Genomic DNA, 12,764 nt, shown 5'->3' with positions numbered 1-12,764 from the left:
CTGTATCTCGCTGCCAGTGACAAGCGCAGCTAGTGTGCGCATACTGTACGAAATCTGCTGCTTCTGGCCTTAGATAATCCGGATCCATGCGGAGAAATGGCTCCTCCTTCTCCACGCCCTTAAAAGTGGAGGGCACCAAACGGACATCAAAAATCAAAGCCTCTGCCCACTTTTCCTCCCTGTATTTGACCGTTGATAAATCCCCGTCTCGCCTCGAGTCTCCAGCCAGGCGTTTCCGACCGGAAACGCGACATCGTCTGCGCGCCCTGCGTTTCTCCGATACCCGAGACTGACTGCGAGCGCCTGCGGGAAGGGAAGCGGAGGCTGGAGAGGGAGAGCGAAGCGCCAGAGGAAGCAACCGCCAGCAGCGATCGGCCCCCCAGAGAGCCATGGCCACAGCGGCCACAGCGGCCACAGGACCGCTAGGAGGAGGATCAGCAGTGACAGCTGCAGCAGGCGCAGTAGCAGCGGGAGGGCAGCAGTCAGGTCAGTTCCAGTTCCAGTTCCTGCGCCTGCAGTGGCACCCAGCTGTGGTTGCGGTTGTTGCCCTTCTGCGGTGCATCCAACAGTAGTGGCCTCGCCGCAGCCCCCCAAACCGTCAGGCCTTGTTCTGTATTTGGACGTGCTAACGACCGGTTTAGCTGTTACAGGCGGCGGCGCTCTCACCACGTCGCCCGAATCGGCCACAGCGTCCAGCCAGCCCGGCTCGCCAGCAGCCTCAACGTCGACGCCGCCACAGCAGTCGCTCGTAGCGCCGTCTGCCGCATCCTCGTTCCACCACCATCCGCGAGGGCGTCTTGTGAGCAGAGCCTGCGATCGATGCCGTCGTCGCAAAGCTAAGGTGAGTAGTACTAGCTGCAGCCCGAATGCCCGTGTCTTCCAGCTTGCTTGCGACCTGGTCCTGGTCCTTGTCCCTGCGCTTTGCTGCCCTCCTCTCTCGTTGCCCTCCTCCTCTCCTCCTCCTCCTCCTCTCTGCATTCATGGATTCATTGTGCATACATGGCTATGTAGATGGATTCATAACTTCAAATCTACGTTTACACCTACATCCACATCTTCATCTGCATCTGCATATTCACACATACTCGCCTGCCGCCCTTCTATCTAATGCTGCGTTACTCTGTCCTATACCCTGATACGCTCGCGATCTCCCCACTGACAGATGTTCTTCCCCACCAAAAGTGCGAATACCTCAGCGCCGTCGATAGCTGCACGCACTGCCGCGATGCACACGTGCAGTGCACTTTCGACTTGCCACTGGCCCGACGCGGTCCCAAAGCCAGGAAGAAAAGCGATCTGCCCGGCCAGCCACCTTCAGATCCGAGCTCGCTCTCCACCGGGACTCGTGGAGCCGGCGCCCAGATGCCGCCGCCGTTGGCCTTTTCCGGCCCCGCAGTAGGTGGACTGCAGCCCTTCAACTCATCGTCTCTGTCGCCCGAGACGCCGTGGGAGCCCGTCGAGCCGCTCAGCCTGGAGAACGGGCTGCCGCGGCAGCAGATGGGCGATCTGCCGGGCCTCTCCACAATCCAGAACATATCGACGCGCCAGCGATGGCTACACCTTGCCCAGGCCATGACGCTGCGCAACACGACGCTAGAACGAGTGTCGAAGCGATGTATCGACCTCTTCTTTGACTACCTCTATCCTCTCACCCCCCTGGTGTACGAGCCGGCCCTGCGGGAGGTCCTTGCATACATCTTCTCGCAACCCATACCCGGCATGAACCAACCCTCGCCTATCGCGCAGCTCACGCCAGACCCGACGGCCGGGACCACCCCCCTCAGTGCTGCCGAGTCGTGGACCGGTTTCGCACAGCTCAATGGCTCGCGAGCTGTTGGCAGCAGGTTGGCTCCCTGGGCCGATTCGACCTTCACCCTGGTCACAGCTGTTTGCGCCGAAGCAGCATTTATGCTACCCAAAGATATTTTCCCCGAAGGAGAATCCGTCTCGGAAATCTTTCTTGAAGCTTCTCGAGACTGTCTTCATCAGCATCTCGAGGCCGACCTGGAGAATCCGACGGCAAACTCCATTGCTATTCGGTATTTCCACTCCAATTGCCTCCACGCCGCGGGGAAACCCAAGTACTCGTGGCATATCTTTGGCGAGGCGATTCGCCTGGCTCAAGTTATGCATCTTCACGAGGAGGCTTCGCTGGAAGGGCTTGTCCCCATTGAGGCAGAGTTCCGTCGGCGTTGCTTCTGGATTCTGTATCTGGGGGACAAATCCGCAGCCATATTGAACAACCGTCCCATAACTATCCACAAATACTGCTTTGATACGGGAATCACCACCCTGTACCCATCTGGGATTGAGGATGAGTTCCTGATTACGGCGTCTGAGCCTCCCAGAAAGAGCTTCATTTCCGGCTTCAACGCCAATGTGCGGCTTTGGCAGTCTGCGGCCGATCTTTTACTGGAAATCAGGGTGCTCCAAGACCAGATGATGCAGCATTTCCGCGGGAACCTGCCCCCCAATCATGTGCTGCCGTCTGCGGACAGGCAGCACCTCGACTCCCTCTATGTTAGGTTCATTACCTGTTTGGACGACCTCCCGCCATACCTCCAATCATGCACTCTGGCTATGGCGGCTATGGCTGAGGGTAATGGGTCTGCGGAGTCGAAGCAGTACGTAATTCAATGCACTAATCTGCAGGTGACTTTCCACTGCTTGCGCATGGTAATCACGCAGAAATTTGAGGATCTGTCTTACTTTGCTCCGGGAGTAGAGCAAGCAGACCTGAGGAAGTCGGAGATTGTGAGGGATATGCTGAGAGTGATGAATGAGGCGCCGTTTTGGGGTCTCCAAGCAAACGGCGAGCCAAACGTAAGCTGCTTTTCTTTTTCCCACACCTCCCTCCCTATCCTCTTGTGTTTCCTTTTTGCTTTATATAATGCCTGCGGTTATTTATACTTTTTGAACTTCGGCACTTATTTGCTAACCTTGTTATCTGATACGACAGGTTGAAAAGATACGCCTTATCGGAGCTAGTTTACTAGCCATCATCCATCGGCACCAGGATAACCCCCTGGCGACTCGAGCAAGGGGCGACTTTTCAGTACTTTTGGATATTCTGACGCGGCTGGACTCCAAGGCGTCTGATCAGCTTCGGAATACTTCCAACACCGTTGTTGGCTAAATCCTGCAAGGGACAGGGAAAAAAAAAATTAATTGTGTAAATAGGACAGGGATTTTTTTTTATTTTTGGATATTCCTCTTAGCGAGTTGGGCCTGTTTCTTCTTCTCTTTGGGTAAAAAGCGAACAATGTGTGGTTGTAATTTTACCTTTACCGGGGGGCAAATTGTAGTAGTACTAGTATACTTTTTTTCTTCTTCTTTTACATCTGATTGAGATTGACGAAGATCTCCCGCCTCATACATACAGCCCTAATGCTCCCCTCCACTTCGAAGCATAAAACCTAATCCTGAGACACGCATGCAGCTGTCACCCATGTGAGACGAATAAGCGAAGGGAGAGACAGAAGTTTAAGACAAAAAAAATACGAAGCCATCGGGGAAATGCCAGGAAAACGTCGGAGAAACATGGACGTAACGTTCTTGACCTTGGCGATTTCTCCGTTCGGTCGTTTACCGACATTATGTACGGATCACGTATGGCGTCTCTTATCAATCCATCAGGAATAGTATGTATATTCTGAGGTCAAGGTACGGAGTGATACGAGACGGAGAGCTCAAATCAGCACGGGCCATTCCCCCATGCCTTCTCTCCTCCGTTTTAAATAATGGCTCAGTAGCATTGCATTGGTTATTGTGGCTCATGGCTAAACTTGCTAAAAGCTGCTTAGGCAAAGAAGAAGCTTGCTTGGGAAGGGGTAATGACAGGCAAAAAGAAACGGGAACGTGCGTTAGGAAAAAAAAAAAAAACGAAAACGGCAGAATACGCATGACATGACAGGGGGACAGGGGATGAGGGATAAAAAAAAAAAAGAGGATGCCAAAAAAACCGTAAAAGCCTAATTTTCAAGCAGCCACTTTAACCCTCTGTCTCTCAGCAAACATGTCCTTTAGCACCAGCGCAGACTTCTTTGGCGTGCGCTTCAGAGTTTTGTAATCTGTGTAAGTGACGCCAAAGCGGGGACCGTAGCCGTCTGACCATTCTATTTTTAAGAAGAAGATTCGTTAGTTGGCGTAAATACTCGTTTTAGCTTGCAAGGGCGGAAGATAAGGAAGAGATGGGAGAAATGGGGCTGTTTGATAAGATTAAGAGCTTAATACTAGTATACATACCCAGGTTGTCGAGCAGAGCCCATGCAAAGTATCCTTTGACGGTTACGCCGTCCTGGGTGATGGCTTTCGATATAGAGTCCAAGTGCGAGTCAAAGTATCGAATGCGGAAGGGGTCGTTGACCGCCTCCTCGCAAGTCATCTTATCTTCGCCGGGGCAAGGACATCCATTCTCCGTGATGTAGATGGGTTTGCCGTAAAGACCGTAAACCCTGGCGAGATGCTTGCGGAACATGTCTGGGCAAGATCGCAGCCAGTGGATACCGCTCTCTTCTCCGGCAGGGCTTCCCTCCTTGTCCTCTTGATGCTCGTGGACGGCACCGAGGTAGTCCGTCTCAGGGACGGGGCCGTCGGCATGGCGGGCAAACTGAGAGGTATAGTAGTTCATACCGTAGAAATCAGTTTCACCAGCCTTGAGGATGGCAAAGTCAGCAGGAGTAAGAGCCGGCAATCTGTTGCCCAGTTGCTGCTTCATGCTGGCAGGATAGTCTTTCTTCAAACTATTACATATGAGATTAGTACATAAGAACTTTGGCACTGCTGTTTCTATTGATGCTACTCACAAGATGGGATTCGCAAACCATCCAATGTGGAACTCCATCCGTCGCTCCGCAGCCTCCTTATCTCTAGGCTCATTGATGTCCCAAGGCTCGTAGTAGTCACCGTTGAGGGAGATGCCTATTTGCCCCTTTTGGGTGGCGCGAAAGTCCAAGTTGTAGACGGCCACAGCGCGAGCATGGCTCATGATTTGGGCTTTTCCTGCGAGCCATGGCTCAGTGGCTGTATCGCCTTCAGTGGAGTGCTTATTTATGGTACTCCTGCCAGGAGCGTTGCTGCCGGTGGCATAGCCCTGACTTGATATTAGCATAGACGTACACTTACGACTAAATGTATGACCGTGATGTGGATAAAACTGAGGGAATCGAACATGGGCTTTTAAAGACTCACATAGATGGACTGGATCCATGGCTCGTTGATGGTGATCCAGTTTTTCACTCGGTCTCCAAATCGCTCAAAGCACAGCCGAGCATACCGCTCGAAGTCTAGCTGCACCTCCTCCACATTCAACCAACCTCCATACCTATCGTGAAGCGCCTGAGGCAGATCCCAGTGGTACAGAGTCACCCAAGGCGTGATTCCCCTCCTCAACAAGGCATCGATCAAGTTGCTGTAAAACTCTATTCCTTCCTCGTTGACGGGATCTAATCTCCCGCCAAGAGGGATAATACGAGACCAAGATAGAGAGAAACGGTAGGCCTTGGCACCGTACTTGGTCAAAAGATCAAAGTCCTCGTCGTAGCGGTGATAGTGATCACAAGCAACATCACCGTTGGCGCCATTTGTGCGCGAGGGCTCCAAGTGGCAGTACGTGTCCCAGATGGAAGGCCCGCGGCCGCCCTCCTTGACAGCTCCTTCGATCTGGTAGGCTGCCGTAGCAAAGCCCCATTCAAAATCGTTCGGCAAAGCTAGCGACTCGGTCATTTTGGCTTATTCTCGAGAAATCTGGTGGCTGAACTTTTGCTTGTTCCTGGCTGTGTTGTTGTAGGTGCGTATGTGTCTGCTAGAATCCGGACGGGGGCAGCGGCACGAATAGTACCTCACGCCGGCTAATAGTGTACAGGAGGAACAAGAGCCCGTTACTGAAACGGACCGACCCGGTGAGGCTCATCGTGGGAGAATGGCAGCAGTAGTCAGCGGCCTCCTCGGGGGAACGCATTTATACCCACACATAGAGCCCTTGACTCGGGAGTCATTGTTCCGTCACGAACGGTTCCTGCACCCCGTGGCAAACAAAACCCACCCAAGGCCCAGCAACACGTTCCAGATGACCATCAGCCTTGAGATTCGTACGCTGTCCCCCATATACCAACGTGGGAGATGAGCTGGGGAAACTGCTGCAGGGCCGTCAAAACCGTGCCCCGAGCCCCAATACCCCGTGCCCGTCGCGACGGAGACACCCCGATGGGGAAATAAGGACGAGCATCTCGCTCTCCAGCCTCGCAGTGATTGGCCATGCGGATTTTGCCGGCTTTGTCGAATTATCCGCCTCGTCAAAGTCTGCTTGGCTAGCGCTTCTGGTTGGCTTCTGGCTGTACCGCGGATGCTGATTTCTCCGAATCGCCGATTTAGATACCGATCTAATCCCCCCGTGGGGAAGGGTCTTTCTGCACGACGCACGCGCGCTTACTGATCGCCCTGCAGCCCTAGCTTTATCAATCTGGCGACTGCCATCCGTGATCCGAGGAGGCAGTTCACGATCGAGACGTCGAATTGCTTCATGTCGAGGCTGGCGCAATGGCAGCTGTCCAGAGCCGTCGCCGTGGCTGCGCACCCTACACCGACAATGGCCACCGGTTGACTAAGCAGGGCGGTGCCGGTCGCTTTTTTTTTTTGCGCTCGGTGAACCTTCTTGGGAACAATGGCGCGACTACCATCTGATCGAGCGTCCGAGCTGAGCCCGGGCTGAAATTTCGCCTCACCACTGCGACGCAGCCTGGGCAGAGAGGGAAGAGGCCAGATCATGGCTCCATCTGCGGCACACACGGCCGATGGCATTTCATCGCCAATTGACCTCACATTAATACCACCGTTTTGGCGGCGCAAGAATGGCATCTTGCTCTACTTTCTACTTACATCGTCGCTGCTTGCCAGCGCGGCGCTCGGTATTGACGGAGTGGGTTATTACCTCAATGAGCTGTCGGAAACTTGGGCTAACATGGAAACTTCCACAGTCAATGACGAATGGAATGCAGGTACTTCCAACGTGGCAAGATCAGTTCGGACATCCACAAGGCTCAAGCCTGGGCTTCTTCGGCGCATCGAGCTCCATCGGCGGCGTCATACCGTTCATATTCCTCGGCTGGATCAGTGACAAGTGCGGGCGTCGAATTCCCACCGCCCTCGGGTCCATTGTCATCATCGCGGGCGTTTTTCTCGAATTCTTCGCTACCTCGCTTCACATGTACATCGGAGGCAAGATTGTGCTTGGCGTTGGGTCCTCGTTGATCCAAATGGGCGCCCCGGTCCTGGTCACAGAATTAAGTCATCCGAAAGAAAGAGTACAAATCACCACTTTCTATAATACATCAATCGTCCTTGGATATGTCATTGGCGCATGGGCAACCTACGGCTGCTTTCGCATCCCTGGATCGTGGTCTTGGAGGCTGCCAACATTGATTCAAATAATACCCTCAGCCTACCAGCTCAGCCTCATATTCTTTTGCCCCGAGTCTCCTCGATGGCTGATTGCGAAAGGCCGGATGAAGGAGGCACGCAAGATTTTGGTCAAATATCACGGCGAATGCGACCCAAATTCTGAGATTGTCAACGTCGAATGCGCTGAGATTGAACAAGTCCTGGCAAAAGAAGCTGCGAATAACATGACCTGGGTGGACTTTTTCTCATCTATTCCGAATCTGAAGCGAATATCTCTTTGCTTCGCAACGGCAGTCTTTAGCCAGAGCTCTGGTAATCTGCTCGTGTCAAACTATCTGACGCAGATATTGAAAGATACTGGTGTAAAGTCTCAAAAGGATATCACTCTTGTCAACGGCATGGTGTCGCTTTGGCAGTATATCGTGGCGCTAGCCGTCACAGTCTGCATCAACAAATTTAAACGACGCAAATTTTTCCTCATTGGTTCTGGAGGTGTTTCGCTCACATTTATTGCCTGGACTATTGGGGCTCAACAATATCTTGACCATGGTTCTATCCCGGCTGGCCGGCTTGTTCTCGCATGTATCTTCATCTTTCAAGCTTTTTACACAATGGCCTGGACAAACTTGGTAGTGACATATCCTCTTGAGTTGGTGACATACCAAATGCGAGCCAAGACGTGGGCCTTTGTCCTGCTAACAATCCAAGTGGCCACCATCTTTGGGAACTACGTTAATCCAATTGCGCTACAAAACATTGGCTGGAAATTTTACATCTATTACTGCATTTGGGTGGCGTTTATCTTTGTTTTTGTATATTTCTTCTTTGTGGAGACCTCGGGACCGACGTTGGAAGAACTCGCGTATATATTTGACGGCGACGACAAGAAGAAGCAGATATTAACCGAGAAACAACAACACAAGGACAGGGAGATACGCACGCAAACCGAATCTCTGGGCGAGTGCTCCGCCTCGACCCGCTCTGTATAAAAGTCATTGGGATATGGGACATGACATTATTTTTCTTATTACTATATTATTCACTGGAATATTGGTGGGGCCATATGTCGGAATTATCTGGTGGTATCAAAACGAAACTTACTATATGATGAATGCATCTCGGGGTAAATATGGAGTACAGAGAGGGGCGTATTGTCTAGATACCTTAGTCTTTTGAGCTTGAATTTTACTCTTCTTGAAACTGAATCAAACATTGGACGGCATTCTGCGTTAGGTAAGCACTTATAAGCTGCTGCTACCTCGCTAGCAGGGGTGAAGCAGGCAACCGTCAATCAGAATGTTCAAATCTCCACAGGCCGGGAAGTAAACTGTGGAATTTATAACGTCATCCGGGCCTTTAGAGAGCAGCGAACGGGTGACTTGGCGGGCGAGAGATTATTCGAGGACTCGACCAACGCTGGAGAAAAAAAAAATGACTCAAGCATTGGCACAGGTCAGTCCATGCCATGCCATGGGCAGCGTGGCATGAGATGCGAGTCTCCCAAGACGGACGGCTTCCCTCGAGTGTGATTGGCTGGTTGGACGAAGGAACAGGCGAGCTGCTGCAATGCAATCAATGGCGGAAACGCAACCCATTGCTAGTGACGCCGAGTGTTACTCAAAGAGGTAGCGCGCTGGTTCGAAGAGAGATTTTCTGGCCAAGGAACAGAGAATAGAGCGTCTATTCATCGAGTAGATCATATCACCACTACCGGAACTAGTCGTCTAGTGTTCCTACCAACCACTACTCACTACTGCACTGCACGAGGCACTACGGAGCACGGCATCCATTGCCAGTACCGCGAACGCCACTCTCCTCGGAGCTATCCAAGCTCGTTGCGCAAAAGAATGGGGCCCCAGGCCCGGGGAGTCGTTAGCTTCTTGCTGGTGCCGGTGTGGTGGAGTCTGGACGGGCAGAGTCCGGATGTTTGTATATCCAGCTGTGAGGGGGACATGATTCAAGCCTGCGGGAGGCGCGACGCGGGAGCAAGCCTCGCAGATAGGAGCTTTGCACGGCGGCTCTCGACGCGAGGCTGGGGAGGCAAACGCCAACCATGCATAGCAGATGACATATCGCAGCCATGGAAGCGAGATGCATCCAGGTTTTGATGCGTAAGGCTATTGGGAGGACTAGCTGAGCAGGGCCGAGATCTGCCCCTAGCCTTGGCCATCGCCTGTCTTCTAGAAGGACACGGCGTCTCAGCTAGACCCCCTGCGATGGTGTATTGCATACGGCAAAACTGCCGCTGGATGGTGTGGTCCGGCTATTGCTCTTGGCTTCTCATTTGCCGGACTAAGATGATCTTCCCTTCACCAGCCAACGCTTGGCGGGATAGCGCGCGATAGGACGCGGATATCGGCAGGCAAAGACGATGCTCTCTTGATATGAATTTGTATGAGTTTGCGTTCTAGAAGACTAATGCTTTTCATGATCATTGGATGGCGTTGCATTTCCCCAAACGTTATCTCCTCCCGCATGTAAATCCTATGTGTGGTTGCGCGGAGTTGTCCGACCCATCCAACTCCCCAACGTGATCGACATGGGGGAGACACCTTTTTTTTTTTTTGCCCCTCCACATCTCCATTCCGATGGGGATGCTTGCATGAAGCTTGAATGGAGGCCCATGGGGCTCCGGTCACGGTCGTATTGCTTCAGCATCGGCGTGTGGGGGGGAATATGGAGATGGACCAGGTTTGCGATGAATGACGGGCGAGGTGAGGAGAGAGAGAGTGGTGTGTAAGAGAAGCAGACTAGCATTCTGGTATAATTTGTATAAATAGCGATAAGGTCGTGCGAGGGTATCATTAAACTCGCCGATCGGTACTCCCTTTGGGGCCTGCATGTCTTGCATCTTCTCCTCCTCATAGTTTCACTCTCTTCTGCGCGTCTGCTGAAGGAAGCTTCATCACTTTTCATTTCTTTTTTTCTTTTACACTTTATCACACACCTGAAAGGTGTACCTCGTTCAACATGTCGGACGACGGTCACGACGAGAAGGCAGGGATCGAGGGACATGTGGACTTTGCGCCCATCACCCCAGACGTCCAAGACATCAATGTCTTTATTGACGAGATGGAGGCCCAGCTCGAGGCCGCTGGAGGTCTCGAGACAAGCATGTTCAACATCAAGTTCCGCGACCCGCGGCACTTTACGTGGCTGCTCGTCGCGTTTGCCAGTATGGGTGGTCTTCTCTCTGGCCTGGACCAGAGCTTGATTTCTGGTGCCAACCTCTTCTTGCCCAAAGACTTGGGCCTGGACTCGAGGCAGAACAGTTTGGTGAACTCGGGCATGCCGCTGGGCGCGGTGGGAGGCGCGCTGTTGCTGTCACCTGCCAACGAGTACTGTGGACGTAAATGGGCCATTATCATTTCTATTCTCCTCTACACTGTTGGTGCCGCGCTGGAAGCTGGTGCTATTAGTTTTGGTGAGTTCGAGCCTATGGTTTCTCTGCCAAACACACATCTATTTGTGGGCTTACACTGACCATGTTGTGCTTTTATAGGCATGATTGTTGCCGGTCGTGTTATTCTGGGACTTGGTGTCGGTCTCGAGGGTGGCACAGTCCCTGTTTATGTCGCCGAGACGGTCGAACGTCGCATTCGAGGCAATCTCGTGTCATTGTATCAGTTCAACATTGCCCTTGGTGAAGTCCTTGGCTATGCTATTGCCGCCATCTTCCTCAAAGTTCCTGGCAACTGGCGCTTCATCTTGGGCTCATCGCTCCTATTCTCTACCATTATGTTCGCTGGGTAAGTTGCACCTCTGATATGAAATCAACTGTTTTATTAAATAGTTATTCTGACGATGAATCTTTATATAAAGTATGCTGTTCCTGCCAGAGAGTCCTCGTTGGTACATGCACAAGGGCCGAATCCTCGATTCCTACAAAGTCTGGAAGCGCATCCGCGGCACAGAATCTCCCGAGTCTCGCGAAGAATTCTACATCATGGCCAATTCCGTTAAGCAGGAGGACGTTGTTGTAAACGAAGGTGCCAAGAACTCACGCTTCCCTTGGATGGACTTTTTCACGTAAGTGATGATGCTCAACTAGAATGAAATAACCCTTGTCCTGTCTGTCTTTGCTAACTAAATTGGTAGTGTTCCTCGCGCCCGCCGAGCTCTTGTTTATGCAAACATCATGATTCTTCTCGGACAGTTGACTGGTGTAAATGCCATCATGTACTACATGTCTGTCCTGATGAACCAGATTGGCTTCGACGACGAGAAGGCTACATACATGTCTCTTGTTGGAGGTGGATCTCTGCTGATCGGAACCATTCCTGCTATTTTCCTCATGGAGACATGCGGCAGGCGATTCTGGGCCATTACAATGCTTCCCGGATTCTTCGTCGGTCTGGTTTTGATTGGAATCGCGTATCACATCCCTATCGATACCCATCTCCAAGCTGCAGAGGGTCTTTACCTCAGCGGTCTGATCATCTATATGATGTTCTTTGGCTCGTACGCCTGTCTGACATGGGGTAAGTCGAGCTTCTCATCATTGTATCCACCAGCACGAATAACAGTTTACTAACATTCCTCGCAGTTGTCCCATCTGAAGTATACCCCACCTATCTCCGAAGTTACGGCATGACCACTTCCGATGCCCTCCTCTTCCTCGCCTCCTTTGTTGTAACATACAACTTCACTGCCATGGAGGATGCCATGACTCGCACCGGACTTACACTGGGCTTCTACGGAGGCATCGCCTTCATCGGCGAGATTTACCAAATCTTCTTCATGCCCGAGACAAAGGACAAGACGCTCGAGGAGATTGACGCTGTCTTCTCTCGTCCCACGAGAGAAATTGTGAGTGAGAACTGGGCTGGCGTCAAGGAGACCGTAGGGGATCTTTGCAGCCTCCGTTTCCGCAAGGTGTTCCAGGGACAGATGCAGCGGAGGAAGAGTATCCATGACACACCGGTTGCTTAATTGGCATGATGGACGATCTCACAGCTCGCCATGTTAGTCAATATGGGAGCGTAGCATAATTTTAAATACATAATATGATGAAACTATGTTTAAATACGTCTCATTTTGGATAAGATGAAGGTGCTTTAAGTTAATGTGCTTATGATGTTAGTGCGCGTAGTCGCTTACCATAACTTGGCTATGCAATCACAGGTTCAGCGCTCTCCCATATCCATCGAGTTGTATGTACAAGTATGATCGGTAGTAGCTAGTAATAGTATCTTTTTATATCCACATGCATAAAAAAGACGCGCTATTATCAATTACGATCGGTTGTCCGGCCGAATCTCAAGTCGTCGTTGTATACATGTACATGAAGCTCCAAAAATCAAGTCGGCTATATGATGCGACGACTCCACTGAAACCAGATTCAATTAGCCGAGAACCACCACCAC

The 12,764-nt window shown here is 51.8% G+C and overlaps 4 protein-coding genes across 5 annotated transcripts; 3 read left to right on the top strand and 1 right to left on the bottom strand.

The window, feature by feature from the left end:
• Positions 1-24: 24 nt before the first annotated feature.
• Positions 25-3,622, top strand: TrAFT101_003164 (uncharacterized protein). 2 transcript variants are annotated; one of them, XM_066126799.1, is made up of 4 exons: positions 25-486; positions 642-841; positions 1,183-2,823; positions 2,960-3,414. In XM_066126799.1, exons 1-4 carry the CDS (start codon positions 390-392, stop codon positions 3,134-3,136), a joined length of 2,115 nt encoding a protein of 704 aa, XP_065982906.1. In that variant the 5' UTR covers positions 25-389; the 3' UTR covers positions 3,137-3,414. The 2 variants fall into 2 exon arrangements, with proteins under 2 accessions (XP_065982906.1, XP_024764293.1); XM_024906398.2 differs by having other exon boundaries at positions 86-2,823; positions 2,960-3,622.
• A 29-nt stretch (positions 3,623-3,651) lies between these two features.
• On the bottom strand, positions 3,652-6,272 carry TrAFT101_003163 (uncharacterized protein). The gene is made up of 4 exons (XM_024907674.2): positions 5,191-6,272; positions 4,806-5,092; positions 4,246-4,742; positions 3,652-4,115 (listed from the first exon to the last, which is right to left on the bottom strand). Exons 1-4 carry the CDS (start codon positions 5,722-5,724, stop codon positions 3,979-3,981), a joined length of 1,455 nt encoding a protein of 484 aa, XP_024764292.1. The 5' UTR covers positions 5,725-6,272; the 3' UTR covers positions 3,652-3,978.
• TrAFT101_003162 (uncharacterized protein) lies at positions 6,130-8,615 on the top strand. Its single transcript, XM_024899437.2, has 2 exons — positions 6,130-6,916; positions 6,975-8,615. Exons 1-2 carry the CDS (start codon positions 6,764-6,766, stop codon positions 8,385-8,387), a joined length of 1,566 nt encoding a protein of 521 aa, XP_024764291.1. The 5' UTR covers positions 6,130-6,763; the 3' UTR covers positions 8,388-8,615.
• A 1,358-nt stretch (positions 8,616-9,973) lies between these two features.
• Positions 9,974-12,450, top strand: TrAFT101_003161 (uncharacterized protein). The gene is made up of 5 exons (XM_024903504.2): positions 9,974-10,822; positions 10,901-11,147; positions 11,221-11,427; positions 11,497-11,879; positions 11,945-12,450. Exons 1-5 carry the CDS (start codon positions 10,369-10,371, stop codon positions 12,328-12,330), a joined length of 1,677 nt encoding a protein of 558 aa, XP_024764289.1. The 5' UTR covers positions 9,974-10,368; the 3' UTR covers positions 12,331-12,450.
• The last annotated feature ends 314 nt before the right edge of the window (positions 12,451-12,764 follow it).

Source organism: Trichoderma asperellum, chromosome 2 (genome assembly GCF_020647865.1).
Source record: "Trichoderma asperellum chromosome 2, complete sequence".
In the NCBI taxonomy this organism is placed as follows: domain Eukaryota; kingdom Fungi; phylum Ascomycota; class Sordariomycetes; order Hypocreales; family Hypocreaceae; genus Trichoderma; species Trichoderma asperellum.
Note: the sequence above shows the minus strand (reverse complement) of the source record. Positions and strands in the feature narration are given on the sequence as shown.